This window comes from Erinaceus europaeus, chromosome 14 (genome assembly GCF_950295315.1).
Source record: "Erinaceus europaeus chromosome 14, mEriEur2.1, whole genome shotgun sequence".
In the NCBI taxonomy this organism is placed as follows: Eukaryota; Metazoa; Chordata; class Mammalia; order Eulipotyphla; family Erinaceidae; genus Erinaceus; species Erinaceus europaeus.
Window position 1 is genome coordinate 24,504,690 of NC_080175.1, and position 14,334 is coordinate 24,519,023.

Consider the following 14,334-nt stretch of genomic DNA (forward strand, 5'->3'; position numbering starts at 1 on the left):
AAAGTACAAAGTCCAATAGCTACCAATAAGTGCTTTAAGTTTGCTTTAAAGAGTAAAAAGGAGGGGTTGAAATACAGCTGTATTCAATCTACTCCAGCAGCATCTATCAAGCAGCACAAACAAAACCATAGTGTTAAAAGAGCTAGTTCCTTCTCTGTAAATAAACTGAGAAAGAATACAGCCCAGAATTTCATACTTCATTTAAAACTATAGCAAAGAAGATAGTAACTACTGTTCATAGTGGGCAATTTGAATACTAAAAAGAATTAAATGGAATTAAAACCACCACTTTTAATATGGCTTTTCTGACCATATCCATAATTAAAACATCCACATAAACATATATGCAATCAAAATGTCACTTCACACAAAAATGAAAATCTAATCACAGCATTCAATTTCTCACATGTGCAAAGCTCATAAAATGCTAATGAGAAGAGTATTCTTTAAAAAGACAAAAATCCTGAATTAAAATCTGTGATGGGTTAGATAGGAAAAAAATAACACTATGTAAGAAGTGTTCTATTTCAAGCTCTACCATTAATCTCTTTTGTGACTTTAGGCAAATGTGGCCTTCTTTCTATGCCTCGACTTCATCCATAAAATGGATGAACTCCAACCCAATGATAGGGCAATAGAAATAGAGCCAAACGTGGAAATTCTTTGAAAAATAAGATACTATAAAATTCATTATCAGGTCATTACTACTACTGTCATTACTAACATTATCATTATTAATTGTCCAGCTTTAAATAAATAAAGCCAACAATGAAAAGGCACATGTGAGGCAACGAAAAAGCAGGTACAACAGGAGAAAGCATCCTCCCATAAAGCATATGGGACTTACGTCCTGCATTTGGGCGTTGAAGACTGCACAAGATGACAACTGAAAAGACTGAATCATGACCTGAGCAACACCCTGTGGATCAGAATACAATGCACCTCCCAGGTGAGAATACAGTGGGATGACTTTGTAAATGGAAAGGATAATTATTTAAAGGTTGAGCTTCCTGAAGCCTGGAACAAGTTACTTAACAAAAGGATATATTTCTCACCTATAAAATGAAGGCTCTAACTAGATCAGTGGCTTCCAAACTATACTTTACTGCTATTGTCTTTTAAATTCTATAGACGCTTCTTTTTTTTTTTAATATTTTATTTTATTTATTTATTCCCTTTTGTTGCCCTTGTTGTTTTATTGTTGTAGTTGTCGTTGTTGGATAGGACAGAGAGAAATGGAGAGAGATGGGGAAGACAGAGAGGGGGAGAGAAAGATAGACACCTGCAGACCTGCTTCACCGCCTGTGAAGCGACGCCCCTGCAGGTGGGGAGCCAGGGTTCGAACCGGGATCCTTATGCCGGTCCTTGTGCTTTGCGCCACCTGCGCTTAACCCGCTGCGCTACAGCCCGACTCCCTAGACCCTTCTTTTTAAAAGAACTCATCAAAATATCTCAGCTTTTCCCTTTTTCTTTCTTTCTTTCTTTCTTCCTTTCTCTATCTTATTGCCAAAAGGTTATTACTGGGGCTCAGTGTAGGCACAAAAATGTCATTACTCCCGATGGTCGTTTTCTTTTCTTTACTCTTTTTTTTCCTTCTTTGCTTTTTGATAGACAGAGAGGAATTGATTAAGAAAGGGGTGACAGAAAGGGAGAAAGAAGAAAACACAAGTAGAACCTGAACTGGAATTGGCGTATTGCACCAAAGTAAAAGACTCTGGGGTGGGTGGGTGGGGAGAATACAGATCCAAGAAGGAGGACGTAGTGAGGGTTGTATTGTTATATGGAAAATTGGGAAATGTTATGCATGTACAAACTATTGTATTTACTGTTAAATGTAAAACATTAATTCCCAATAAAGAAATTTTTTTTTAAAAGGGAGAAAGAGACATCTGCAGCACTGCAGGTGGGGACCAGGTGCTTGAACTGTGGTCCTTGTGCATGGTAACCCATGCACTCTACTGAGTGCTCCACCGCCCAGTCCCACAGGAAAAAGTTTAGTATTTCAAATTTGGTTTTTAAGTTGCTTATGCTGTTGAGTTTTATGGTGGTAAATGTCTGATCTATCACCTGAAGCTACCATTTACCACTTTTCTTTTAATTTTGAACTTACAGAAAGGCACTCCTTTCATATGCACACAGCTTATATACTACACTCAATCTTTACATTTTTCTCTTAAATGTCTTATTTCAAATACTGACATAAGTACTTAAAAATATGGGTCCCAGACCAAATCAAATTGATGGGGTTTATAGTCAACAATATTTATACACCTTTCCCATATTAGGGAGCTACTCTCTTCCCTGATCCAGCTTTCTGGTCCTTTTCCAGCCATGACATCATCACCCAAGACAATAACTTGGATCCACCTGCATATCAGATTTCAGGCTCAAGGGGAAAAAAAAACTAGTATAGCCACAGGCCCTTTGGAATATAACTAAAATATGCCTACTAGCTATCTACAAAATGGAATATCCCTGAACTCTTCATCTGTAGTACTCCAGCCTTTAGGTTCATGATTATTCAACAATTTGTTTTTTGTATATTAACTCTTCTTTTCAGCCACCAGGTTCCAGATGCTACCATGATGCCAACCAGACTTCCCTGGACAGACAACCCCACCAATGTGTCCTGGAGCTCCAATTCCCCACCCTACTAGGGAAAACAGAGAGGCAGGCTGGAAGTATGGATCGACCTGTCAACGCCCATGTTCAGCAGGGAAGCAATTACAGAAGCCAGACCTTCCACCTTCTGCATCCCACAATGATCTTGGGTCCATACTCTCAGAGGGTTAAAGAATAGGAAAGCTATCAGGGGAGGGGATGAGACACAGAGTTCTGGTGGTGGGAAGTGTGTGGAGTTGTACTCCTCTTATCCTATGGTTTTGTCAATGTTTCCTTTTTGTAAATAAATATATATATATATGTAAACTTCTATCATGATTAAAATAAGAAATCAGTACATTGCACATTAACATACATGTTTACATCTGGAATCATTCATAGCTTAAATGTCACCACAGGTATGAATTTAGTATTATATGAAGAATATCCTGGGGCTCTTCGTATGGGAGGACACATCATATAGTAAGTATGGTTAGAATTGACCCTTTCAACCACAGTTTACTGAGCTGAGCGAATAATGCCGCTTCCTGTTTTTAGTAGCAGTAAGCTGCTGCTGTTACCTGAGCATGCTGGCTTTGTGCAAGCTCCTCTTTCCTGCGTTTCATGAACTCTTTTCTCAGCTCTTTGGGTGCTTTCTCCACTTCATTTAAAACCTACGGTGTATAAGCATGCAGGAGGTGGGGAAACAGGGCTTTCTCCACAGCAAGCGTTTAGGTGAGCAAAGAAGCTATAAGCCAGATATTGTTAAAAAGTCATAGGTTAGATGTTAGTTTGGTGAAAAAGAACGGAAGGACAGACCATGCTTAATCTCAGAGCAGAAAGGGACTTACACCGAAGGTTAGTTTGCTGCTAATTATCCCTACATAGCATTCTCTCTTCCCAAGACAATAAATGATTTTTCTGTCCTGTCAAGTAAAAGTTGAAAACTAAAACAGAAAAGAAAAAAAAAGGAAAAAGGGGAAAAATTCTGCACTGATGCCGATTGAAATTCAATCAACCTTTTTGAACAATTACTAAACTCAAATACATCTACTGACACTGTTTAAAACAATGAGCATAAGAAAAGCTAAGTCTCATTTATAAAAGTGCAAAATTTTACAGCTGGGGTGGTGGCTTAGCTGCAGAACATCAGACTTGCGTGCCTAATGCACATGTGAATAGTACTCTGGTATGGTTCCCTCTTCTTTCTCCCAATCTCATGTGAAACTCTCTCATATGCAATTAAGTAAGCCATTTTTAAAAAGTGGAACACGTGGGGATAGGTAGCATAATGATAATGAAAAGAGACGCCCATGCCTGAGGCTTCTGAAGCCCCAGGTTCAATCCCCTGCACCACCATAAACCAGAGCTGAACAGAGCTCTGGTTAAAAAAAAAAAAAAAAAAAAGTACAACACTTCATAATTGGCTTGATTATAGCAAAGAAGTAATTCTACATGAAATCCACTCAATTTAATCAAAGAAATAACCTCAAGAGGGAGATGAAGTCAATGAATACACAAAGAAGTAAATGGACACCAAGTTTTCGTTTTACATAAAACACACCATTTTGAAATGGATATATCTGATGATTCTGCATTGGGTTGCAGGAACGACTAACTGCCTCTGCTGACAATATGAGACAAATTTAATTGTCAACTTTAAAATCAGTAATATAAGAACTCATAAAATAAGAGGGGGAGATAGCATAATGGTTGTGCAAAAAGACTTTCATGCCTGAGGCTCCAAAATACCAGATTCAGTCCCCTGCACCAGCTAAATCAGAGCTGAGCAGTGCTCTGGGGGGAAAGAAAGGGTTGTGGGGTTCCAGAGAGTGAGTTCATCGACTGAGATGCATGTTTTGCCATGAGCACAGCCCAGGTTCAAGCCCCAGTACCATATGAAAGGTGCTATAGCACCAGAGAAAGCTCCTGTGTTGAAGTGTCTCTCCTATGTCTCCTATGTCTCTCCTATGTCTCCTATGTCTCTCCTATGTCTCCATATCCCCCTGAGGTAAGGGGAAGGGAACTAGCCCAGAAGCAATGAAATCACACCTGGGCATGGCTCCAGCTTGACAAAAATACAAGTAGGAAGAATCAATCAATTTTATGCTTATATAAATGAGTAGAAGCACCAAAAGCGCCCAGATTCCAAATCACCACATGCTACTGATAGCCCACAGAACAGAATGACTTTGATTCAACACAGTATATTTAAATTTCCCATCAGTAATTCCTCATGAAACCAAATCACCATTAAAAGGAAGAGACTCCCCAAATGCAAGAAGTTTAGCAATAAGGGAAAAATACATAATATAATTATTTAAATAATACGTATCATGTTCACAAACACTGTTACTGGCTAAAACTCTCCTAGCATCAACAGTGATAGTAGCTAGAGATTTTCCTATATTTAGTATTAAATCATATATATATATATATATATATATATATACACCTGTATAATGTTTATCTAATTTGATATAAAAAATGATTTACCAATAATTATTACCCATAGCATCAAGAATATTAACATGTAGCTTCAGTAAAGTCTTACATCATGGCATATAGGACAATCCTATATAAAATATAATAAATAATAACAAAAGTAGTTTTTAGAAATGTTAGCTATTACCAAATAAACCTATTTATTTCATCCATCTTTACCTAAAGAAATCATAAGCCACACTATACTTATCACTGACTAGTTCTATTCTTTTAAAAGTAGATCAAGTTCAACAATATAATGTTCAATTTTCTTCATAACTTAATCAGCATATCTGAGATGTGCAACAAAGGTGGAAAATGTATTCACTGGTTTAGTTTTTTCTTTTTTGTTATAATTATTGTATCTGAGGTCTTTTATATTATGAAAACTTAATATATGTTCCTACACTAAATTATAAATTATTTCTGAATATTGCTTACATATGTAAAGTTCTCTTAGTTTTACCTTAATTTTAGGAGGAAAAGACACTAAGATGTAGTTCCTTTATGCAATATGACTTTCTAGTACATAACTAATATACAAGACAATCACAGTAATACTACAAGTCTATAAAAAGGAAAAATGACCTAGTCAAATGACTTTTTTTTTTTAATTTTTTTTTTATAAGTTTTTTTTTTTTTTAATTCCCTTTTGTTGCCCTTGTTGTTTTATTGTTGTAGTTATTATTGATGTCGTTGTTGTTGGATAGGACAGAGAGAAATGGAGAGAGGAGGGGAAGACAGAGAGGGGGAGAGAAAGACAGACACCTGCAGACCTGCTTCACCGCCTGTGAAGGGACCTGCCTGCAGGTGGGGAGCCGGGGGCTCGAACCGGGATCCTGACGCCGGTCCTTGAGTTTAGCGCCACCTGCGCCTAACCCGCTGCGCTACAGCCCGACTCCCGTCAAATGACTTTTTACACACATTCTAATTGAATTTTCAAAGTATCTCACAATTATATGAACATAATTATAGATAGTATTTTCAATGTCACATTACTCAGCTTTTGTACTGGCAAAAGGTCCAAAAAAAGCAATCACACCAGTCAGTAGAAAAAATTTAAGCATGAATTAACATTACAAAGAAACATTAAAATGATTTTTGCCACCTGCAAACACAAGATGGGTAAGACTGTTGATAAAGTTATTTCTACACAAGGTCTTAAAGGTCAAAAAGAAATGTTATATTAGAATGAAAATGGAGGGTGGCCACCGGAATAACAAAAAAAAAAGAAAATGGATTAAATTCAATGTGAAGACTTGATTCAAGGTTTATCTGGACACTTAATGACAGTTAACATGAACAAGTCACAAAAATATTCTCCAGTCCAGTTTTCTATGTTGTAAATGTAGTAACACCTGACCTTACTACTCCCTATATGACTGTTGCAGTAAAAATGAAAGAATAAAGGAGTAACATTTAAATATCAAGTATCATTCCTTAGTCTTAAGTGTGTACCAAAAGAATAGTTCTAGTAATTAAAAACTAGTTGGGAGTCGGGCGGTAGCGCAGCGGGTTAAGCGCACATGGTGCAAAGCTCAAGGGCAGGCATAAGGATCCCGGTTCGAGCCCCCAGCTCCCCACCTGCAGGGGAGTAGCTTCACAAGCAGTGAAGCAGGTCTGCAGGTGTCTATCTTTCTCTCCCCCTCTCTGTCTTCCCCTTCTCTCTCCATTTCTCTTTGTCCTGTCCAACAACAACAACAGTTATGACAACAGTAACAACTACAACAAGCACAACAAGGGCAATAAAATGGGAAAAAATAGCCTCCAGGTGCAGTGGATTCATAGTGCAGGCACCGAGCCCCAGCAATAACCCTGGAGGCAAAAAAAAAAAAAAAAAAACTATAGTTACCACCACCAGATGATTTTGCTCATATGTGAAATACATGAATTTGTGGGGGGGGGGGGGGTTGGGGAGAGTAGGCAAACTCTCTCGAAGGCTTTGTGAGAACTTTTATGGTTACTGGGGTGAGGATGCAGGAAGAAGGCCACAAGATTTGGCAGTAGGTTCTAATGTGGAATTATACCCCTCTAATCTTAGAAATTTGTAAATCATTATTAAATCACTAATAAGCTTTAAAAAAAAAACAGTAAACTAACCTCTTTCTTTCGGTTCTTCAACACATTCTGAAATTTGGACAGTTCTTTTTCTTGTTCTCCTTTAATCCGTTTGGCTTCATCTCGCAGGCGATTTGTGTGTTCTTGTTCTAGACGTTCAATAGTCTGTTTCTGCTGTTTTTCAAGATTCTCAATTTCTTGGTCATACTGTCGTTTTTTGCTCTGTAAGAGAATTCAAAATGGTTTAACTTTTTTACTCTTAGATTAACTCATTATAATGAAGATGTTTACAAAGAGCACACAACTAGCATTTAACTTTGATGATAATTTATGTAATCTTTGGACAAGTCCAATGTACATAGATTAGTGACAGAAACACAGATGAAAGATCCTTTCAAGCAAAAAAGAAAAAGGGGAAAGAAAAACATTGGGAACACTAAAGACATAAAGATCAGAAATTTATCACAAAGTGAAAGAAATTTATTAATCAGAAAACAAGTGGGTTTTGCTTTAATCACTAAACTTAATCAATTACAAATGCACACAAGTCCAGGCTTTTACCATCATTTCTTGCTCAAAGCGTCGGAACATTTGTTCTCGTTGTTGTTGCAGTTTGCTATTGAGCTGCTGTTGGGCTCTTTGCTCTTCTTTTTGAAGAAATCTTAATTCCCGAAGTTCCTGTCGTCTGATAACATAAGATGATAAAAGAAAGTAAATAATAACTTGAAATCATGCTTTAAATACTTTTAAGTAACATTTTTCTCAAATGGGGAAAAAAATTCAAACTTAGCCAATTTACTAGCTTCTTCTGTCTTCAAACTTTTCAGATACTGAAAATAGTCACAAAACCAGTTTTAATTAGTTTTTCTACTCACCTAAGAAACCTCAAATCTTCTGTTTTTGAGTCACTGTCTGTAACTATCTTTGACGTTGTTACACTTACTTCTACACCATCAACAACAAATTTCCGAGTTTTCTTCAATGTTTTCTTTTGTCTTCTTGTTTCCTGAGTGAGATTTTAAGTTTGGTTAGGTTTTGCATAGAGAATACTGGAGATAGAAAACATATTCTTTTTACTGACAGCCATGAAGATAATGGAGACTACATATACAAAAGCCAATATAAAACTGGAAGATTTGCTTGTAGAAGCAGCTATATGGTCTTAATGTTCAACTTACTTTTCCATAGCTACATATGAAATTGAAAAAATTCAAGTAACATTAAAGACATATAATTTTTACACTACACATCCTAATTAAACTATAATGTCAAGCAATCCACTTAAAGGTTAATGTATGTACTTTTTACAGTAGCCTTCATATCACCTCCCTCACCTCCGCTTCTTACCTTATAGGTTTTTGCATACCTCTGCTTTTCATTTTTAGAACCACAGGCAAGACACTAAAAAATGAACCACTGACATTCATCTCCTTAAGAAATCTAAATCAATAGACCTGAGGGTGGCTGATAATTAGTTCTATGAAAAGGTTCCCAGGAAATTTTTTAACACTGCCAAGAATGGAAATCAAACATCCACTACATCAACAACAATATCAACAGTTCTCTAATGGCAGTGGATGTGTGATTTTAATGTTACCAAAATATAATACTTCTCCTGTACCTGAAAGGATTACATCCACCTGCCAGGTATTGTCTACAGCCCACTATCAAGAACTTCATTCCTAAGTCGGTATCCAATCATTTTCAAATACAAGTAGAAAAGAACAGACTTATAACACTTCTACAAAAACATCTTGGAAAGCAGAAGAATCCTGTGGCTTCAAATGACCACTTATGCCCTGAAGTCTTGTTCTAAGGTCAGTTTTCTTTTTCCATGTTCTTTCTGCTTTTTACACTCTTCTCTGCCATCAACCCACAAACTCTTATGGTTCTCCAATGTCAGAATTCCACTATCTTTTCTTCTACACAGCTCCTTCTAATAACTCTTACATACATTAAGATTTCAGAATTATATCTGAAGAGCTCCGAATATTTAGTTTTTGTTTCTTTTTCCACAGTAGTTTCCATGGCAACATGATGGCTATGCCTAAGATGGGAAGATGGTCATATGGATGGACTAGTGGTAAATTAAGGGCTGTTTATATCCTAAGTGTACTCAAAAGAACATCATTCTTTTCACTTCTCACATCCTTTAATATTCAACATTACTTGATAAAATACTATCTAGATGTGTTACAAGAGAACCCTTAAATAGCACCAAACAGCTATATTATATTGTTTATATCTAGTTAGCAAAAATAGCTAAGTACTACCCCAAAATGTACAAATTACATTTAGAATCCCTCTCCTTCAGTCTTTTAAACTGATTATCTTTCTAGACCTTGAAAATAGTTTAAGGTTAATACTAAAGTGATTTAATGCTATTTCCAAGATACTACTTTCACACAATATCCAGAATGACAAAGAACAACTCAAAAAAAGAGTCCATGTACACACTTACTTGTAAAGATATTGATCCACTGTCTTTGGTTTTACTTAGGAAGCTAGAGATGGATAAATTCAAATCAATGCTGCTATTATCAGCAGTAGAACCAGTGCCCGAATCAGTATCATTTTCCTTTTGATTCTCAGATTCTGGCTGCAGCACAGTTTCAGTTTTTAGTAAAGCACCTGTTTGCTCTTTATTTTCTGTGTCTTCAGAGTTGATATTAATACTAGGTACTGGGACTGGCTGAGGTTCAGTGGGCTGTGAAGTGGCAGTAACCTGAGGTTCTGTTTCAATTGGCACTTCACATGGGATTTCCTCTGTGCCTATTTGAGTAGAGGGTGGATGGGCATCCCAAGTTTCACTTTCAATGGCTTTCTGGTCCGTATGAATCACAGTACTGCTGCCCTGGATTTCATCAGTGCTACTTGACTCAGTAATTTCAGCTTCATTTGCCTCTGCTACCTCCTTGGTCTCCACTATATTCTCAGAACTGTTGAGCAATTTTCTCTCACTTTCACCTTCTAACTTTTTATCTATTTCCTCAATTTCAACTGTTTCTTTAATAGGAACTTCCTCAGTACCACTAACCGCAGGACCCTCTGTGGGCTTACTCACTAACTGCTGGCCCTCTTCAACCACTTCTTCTCGATCACCAGTCTGAACATCCTCAGCACTATTCTTGAGTGCCTTCTCAGTGGTGACTACTGCCTCTTTTACTGCTGTTGTGTTGCTTGTACTGTTAATCACATCTTTTTGAGTTCTGTCATCTTTTCCCATTTTCTCTTCAACATCTTCCTGTGTAAGTTCAACTTCACTGTCAACTGCCTGAATATCTGCCTCTTGTTCTCCAGTCTCTTGAGAAAGTAAATCCACTGTCTGAATAGTAGCATCTTTAATTTCTTCAGGTTTTATAGCCTTATTTTCAAATATGTGTTGCTTTTCCTGATCCCTTTCTTGCTCAGATTTCAGATTCTGTTCAATGTTTGTTTCTGAAGTTATCAGTATATTATTTTCTTGTCTTTCTCTGACTGAATTAGTGTCAACTGTTTCTTGGTCTTCGTCAGGTAGGTTTTCAAGCTTAGGTCTCTTCTCCTCCCTCCCAATTTCCTTGACAGCTGCTGCTCTTTTATGGAACTCAGTCACGGGTTGCAAATGAGCATCATTAACATGCTCATTGGTACCCTCCACAGCTTTTTCTGGTTCATCACTTGTGGGCTTTTCATTAATAACTTTGCTGTTGAATTTTTCTTCAGAAGTATTCTGTTCCGTTTTTTCTGAGACAGATTCTAAAATGCACGCATTCTGAGAAAGCTTATCTTCTTCAGAGCTGGCAATACTAAGATCAGAGGAGGCACGCTTATCTGCAGGTATTGGCTAAAAAAGATTTTATATATTTTTAGTGTTCAAACAACAATATGATAAACAACACAAAGTCCTATATATATGTATTAATTTAGTATGCTAACTCAGTAACTAAAATTATAAAAAGAATTTATGGTCAACAAACCTCCACAAGTATGACCAAAGAGAGGCAGGAGATGACTCACTCAGTAGAGTGCAAACTGTACCATGTACAAGGACCCAGATTCAAGCCCCGGTACCACATGAAGAGTGCCATGCACAGGAAAAACTTCACAAATGGTGGACTGGTGATTTGGGGTCTCTTTCCCCTCCCCTTTATCCCCATTCCCCTCAGTCTCTATCTAAAACAAAACAAAACAAGAGTCTGCTGGAAGAAGAGGAAACCTGTGGCAGTGGAGCCCCAGTAGCAACCCCGGTAGCATAAATAATAAATAAACAAATATGACAGACACAGATAGCAAGAAGAGAATTTTCTATTCATCTTTATGTCTAAAATTAAAGATTTTGTACTACTACCCATCAATTAACATATGGGTACATTGCATATGGGTACATCACAAAAATCTAACTTTAAAAAATACCTAAATGAAATATCCATTCTAAATACTGACCAGAGAATTTTCTGTTTCCTCATCATCATCTTCCTCTTTGCCATCTTCAACTTCTTCTGTTACTTCAGCCTTTGCCTCAGCAATCAACTCTCGGATTGGTTTGTTGGAATCAACAGTAACAAAGGGGTGCTGGTGATCATTAAAAAGAGAGTTCAGTAAGAGCTAAAATATAAGCTTCAAATGTACAAATTTATGTGACAAACATACGAATCCATAGATAGGAAAAAAAAAAACAACCTCAGGTAACTTTACACCTGAGAGAAATAAAGAAACGGGAAAAGGATGAACAGGAAGAGAATAGCTACCTGCAGCTGTTTCTGTACTTATAAAACATTAAGAAGTTCTTCTCAGGGCAACAAAAGGGAAAATAAATAAATAAATAAATAAATATTTTTTAAAAAGAAAGTTTAAACAAACTTTTTTTGTCTCTCCCTCTCTCTCAGAGAAGTGAAGCACTGGGGGAGGGAGGGAAGGAGAGGGAACACAAGAATATGAAGGAAGGACCATGGACCACATTGGGGAAGCTCCACAAATGGTGGAAAAAGCAGGGCTGTGATGTTTTTTCCCTTTTGCTCTTAAAAAAAAAATATGAAGAAAATAATGTCAAAAACGATGCATTACACTTGGATATCTGGGTGGTAGCTACATGTACTAGCTTCTATTTGAAATTTTCAAAATGTAAAATTTTAATTAAAGTTTCAAGTTAGTACATTATAGTTCTTACTAAAAAGTAACAACACATAAATCCTCACTGAATTACAAAAGAATTCTAAAGCTTTGTTAAAAGTATTTATATAAACGTGGTATGTAGGCAACTATCACAAGGAGATAAGAAATTTCATTCATATGACAACTCTCTCATCATCATTTCTCTAGTTAAATAGTTTGGAAAGAAAGAAAGAAAAATCAGGGCCGGGTGATAGCACATCTGCTGAGCATACATGATGAACCAGGATCCAGGTTCAAACCCACTCACCACCTGCAAAGGGGAAGCAAGGGATGCAAATGCAGGTGTCTCTCTTCCTCTCTCCCTATCTTTCTCCTGCCAATTCTTCTCTGTCCTATCAAATAAAGAAGAAAAAAATGGCCACCAGGAGCAGTGGATTCATAGTGCAAGCACTGAATCCCAGTAATAACCCTGGTGACAATAAAGACAGAATGTGAGCTCGGATCTACAGGGATGCAGAGGTCACATAGGCTAAGAATATAGGCCCCAGATCAGATCAAATCAATGGGGTTGACAGTCAATATTTATGCATCTTTCCCATATTTGGGAGCTACTCTCTTCCCTGATCCAGCTTTCTGGTCCTTTTCCAGCCATGACATCATCACCCAAGACAATAACTTGGATCCACCTGCATATCAGATTTCAGGCTCAGGGGAAAAAAAAAAACTAGTATAGCCACAGGACCTTTGGAATATAACTAAAATATGCCTACTAGCTATCTACAAAATGGAATATCCCTGAACTCTTCATCTGTAGTACTCCAGCCTTTAGGTTCATGATTATTCAACAATTTGTTTTTTGTATGTTAACTCTTCTTTTCAGCCACCAGGTTCCAAATGCTACCATGATGCCAACCAGACTTCCCTGGACAGACAGCCCCACCAATATGTCCTGGAGCTCCAATTCCCCAGAACCTCACCCCACTAGGGAAAGAGAGAGGCAGGCTGGGAGTACGGATCAACCTGTCAATGCCCATGTTTAGCAGGGAAGCAATTACAGAAGCCACACCTTCCACCTTCTGCACCCCACAGTGGCCTTGGGTCCATACTCCCAGAGGGTTAAAGAACAAGAAAGCTATCAGGGGAGGGGATGGGACATGGAGTTCTGGTGGTGGGAAGTGTGTGGAGTTGTACTCCTCTTATCCTATGGTTTTCTTTTTTATAAATAATCAATAAATAAATAGATGAAAAAAAAGAGAGAAGCTCAAGTGGAAATAGAGTAAGCCTTACAAGCATCAAAAATTGTACTCTTCTTCCCCACCTGCAAGGGGAAAGCTTCACAAGTGGTGAAGCAGTGCTGCAGGTATCTCTCTGTCTCTGTCCCTCTCTATCCCCCCCATCCCTCTTGATTTCTGGCTGTCTCTACCCAATAAATAAATAAAGATAATAAAAAATTAAATTGGGGAGTCGGGCTGTAGCGCAGCGGGTGAAGCGCAGGTGGCGCAAAGCACAAGAACCGGCATAAGGATCCCGGTTCGAACCCCGGCTCCCCACCTGCAGGGGAGTCGCTTCACAGGCGGTGAAGCAGGTCTGCAGGTGTCTATCTTTCTCTCCCCCTCTCTGTCTTCCCCTCCTCTCTCCATTTCTCTCTGTCCTATCCAACAACAACAATAATAACTACAACAATAAAACAATAAGGGCAACAAAAGGGAATAAAAAAATAAAATATTTAAAAAAATAATAAAAAAATAAAAATAAATTAAATTGTACTCATTCTTAAAGATGTTAAAACAAATGTCATGGCTTGCAGTTATACTGTTATTAACTTACCTGCAGTAACTGAGATGTATTCCACCTAGAATCCACATTCTTTTCCAAGCACTTTTTTAGAAAGTCCTTAAAATTTGAAGACCTTCAAAATAAAATTTTAACCAAGTCATTCAATTGTACTATCATTAGACTCAAACAAAGCTCAGATAATTTATGTCTAGGTTTCATTATGTATAACTAGAATTAATGGAACATTAAGAAAACTAGTTAATGAGCATATTAAGGTTTCTGAAGTTATTCATCTTTAAACATGAGTTAGATATGCAGGTAAGT

At 37.4% G+C, this 14,334-nt stretch overlaps 1 protein-coding gene across 2 annotated transcripts in view; it reads right to left on the reverse strand.

The window, feature by feature from the left end:
* The window catches only part of SLK (STE20 like kinase), a 50,225-nt gene that overhangs the window by 13,248 nt on the left and 22,643 nt on the right, over positions 1 to 14,334 (reverse strand). Inside the window, exons 7-13 of one of the 2 annotated variants that reach the window (XM_007530476.3) lie at positions 14,062 to 14,143; positions 11,566 to 11,694; positions 9,605 to 10,966; positions 8,019 to 8,149; positions 7,705 to 7,828; positions 7,186 to 7,365; positions 3,183 to 3,275 (exon numbers count right to left, since the gene is read on the reverse strand). In XM_007530476.3, coding sequence (XP_007530538.1) covers positions 3,183 to 3,275; positions 7,186 to 7,365; positions 7,705 to 7,828; positions 8,019 to 8,149; positions 9,605 to 10,966; positions 11,566 to 11,694; positions 14,062 to 14,143 — 2,101 coding nt within the window. The remainder of the gene's footprint in view (positions 1 to 3,182; positions 3,276 to 7,185; positions 7,366 to 7,704; positions 7,829 to 8,018; positions 8,150 to 9,604; positions 10,967 to 11,565; positions 11,695 to 14,061; positions 14,144 to 14,334) is intronic. The other variant, XM_007530481.3, reaches the window with a different exon arrangement.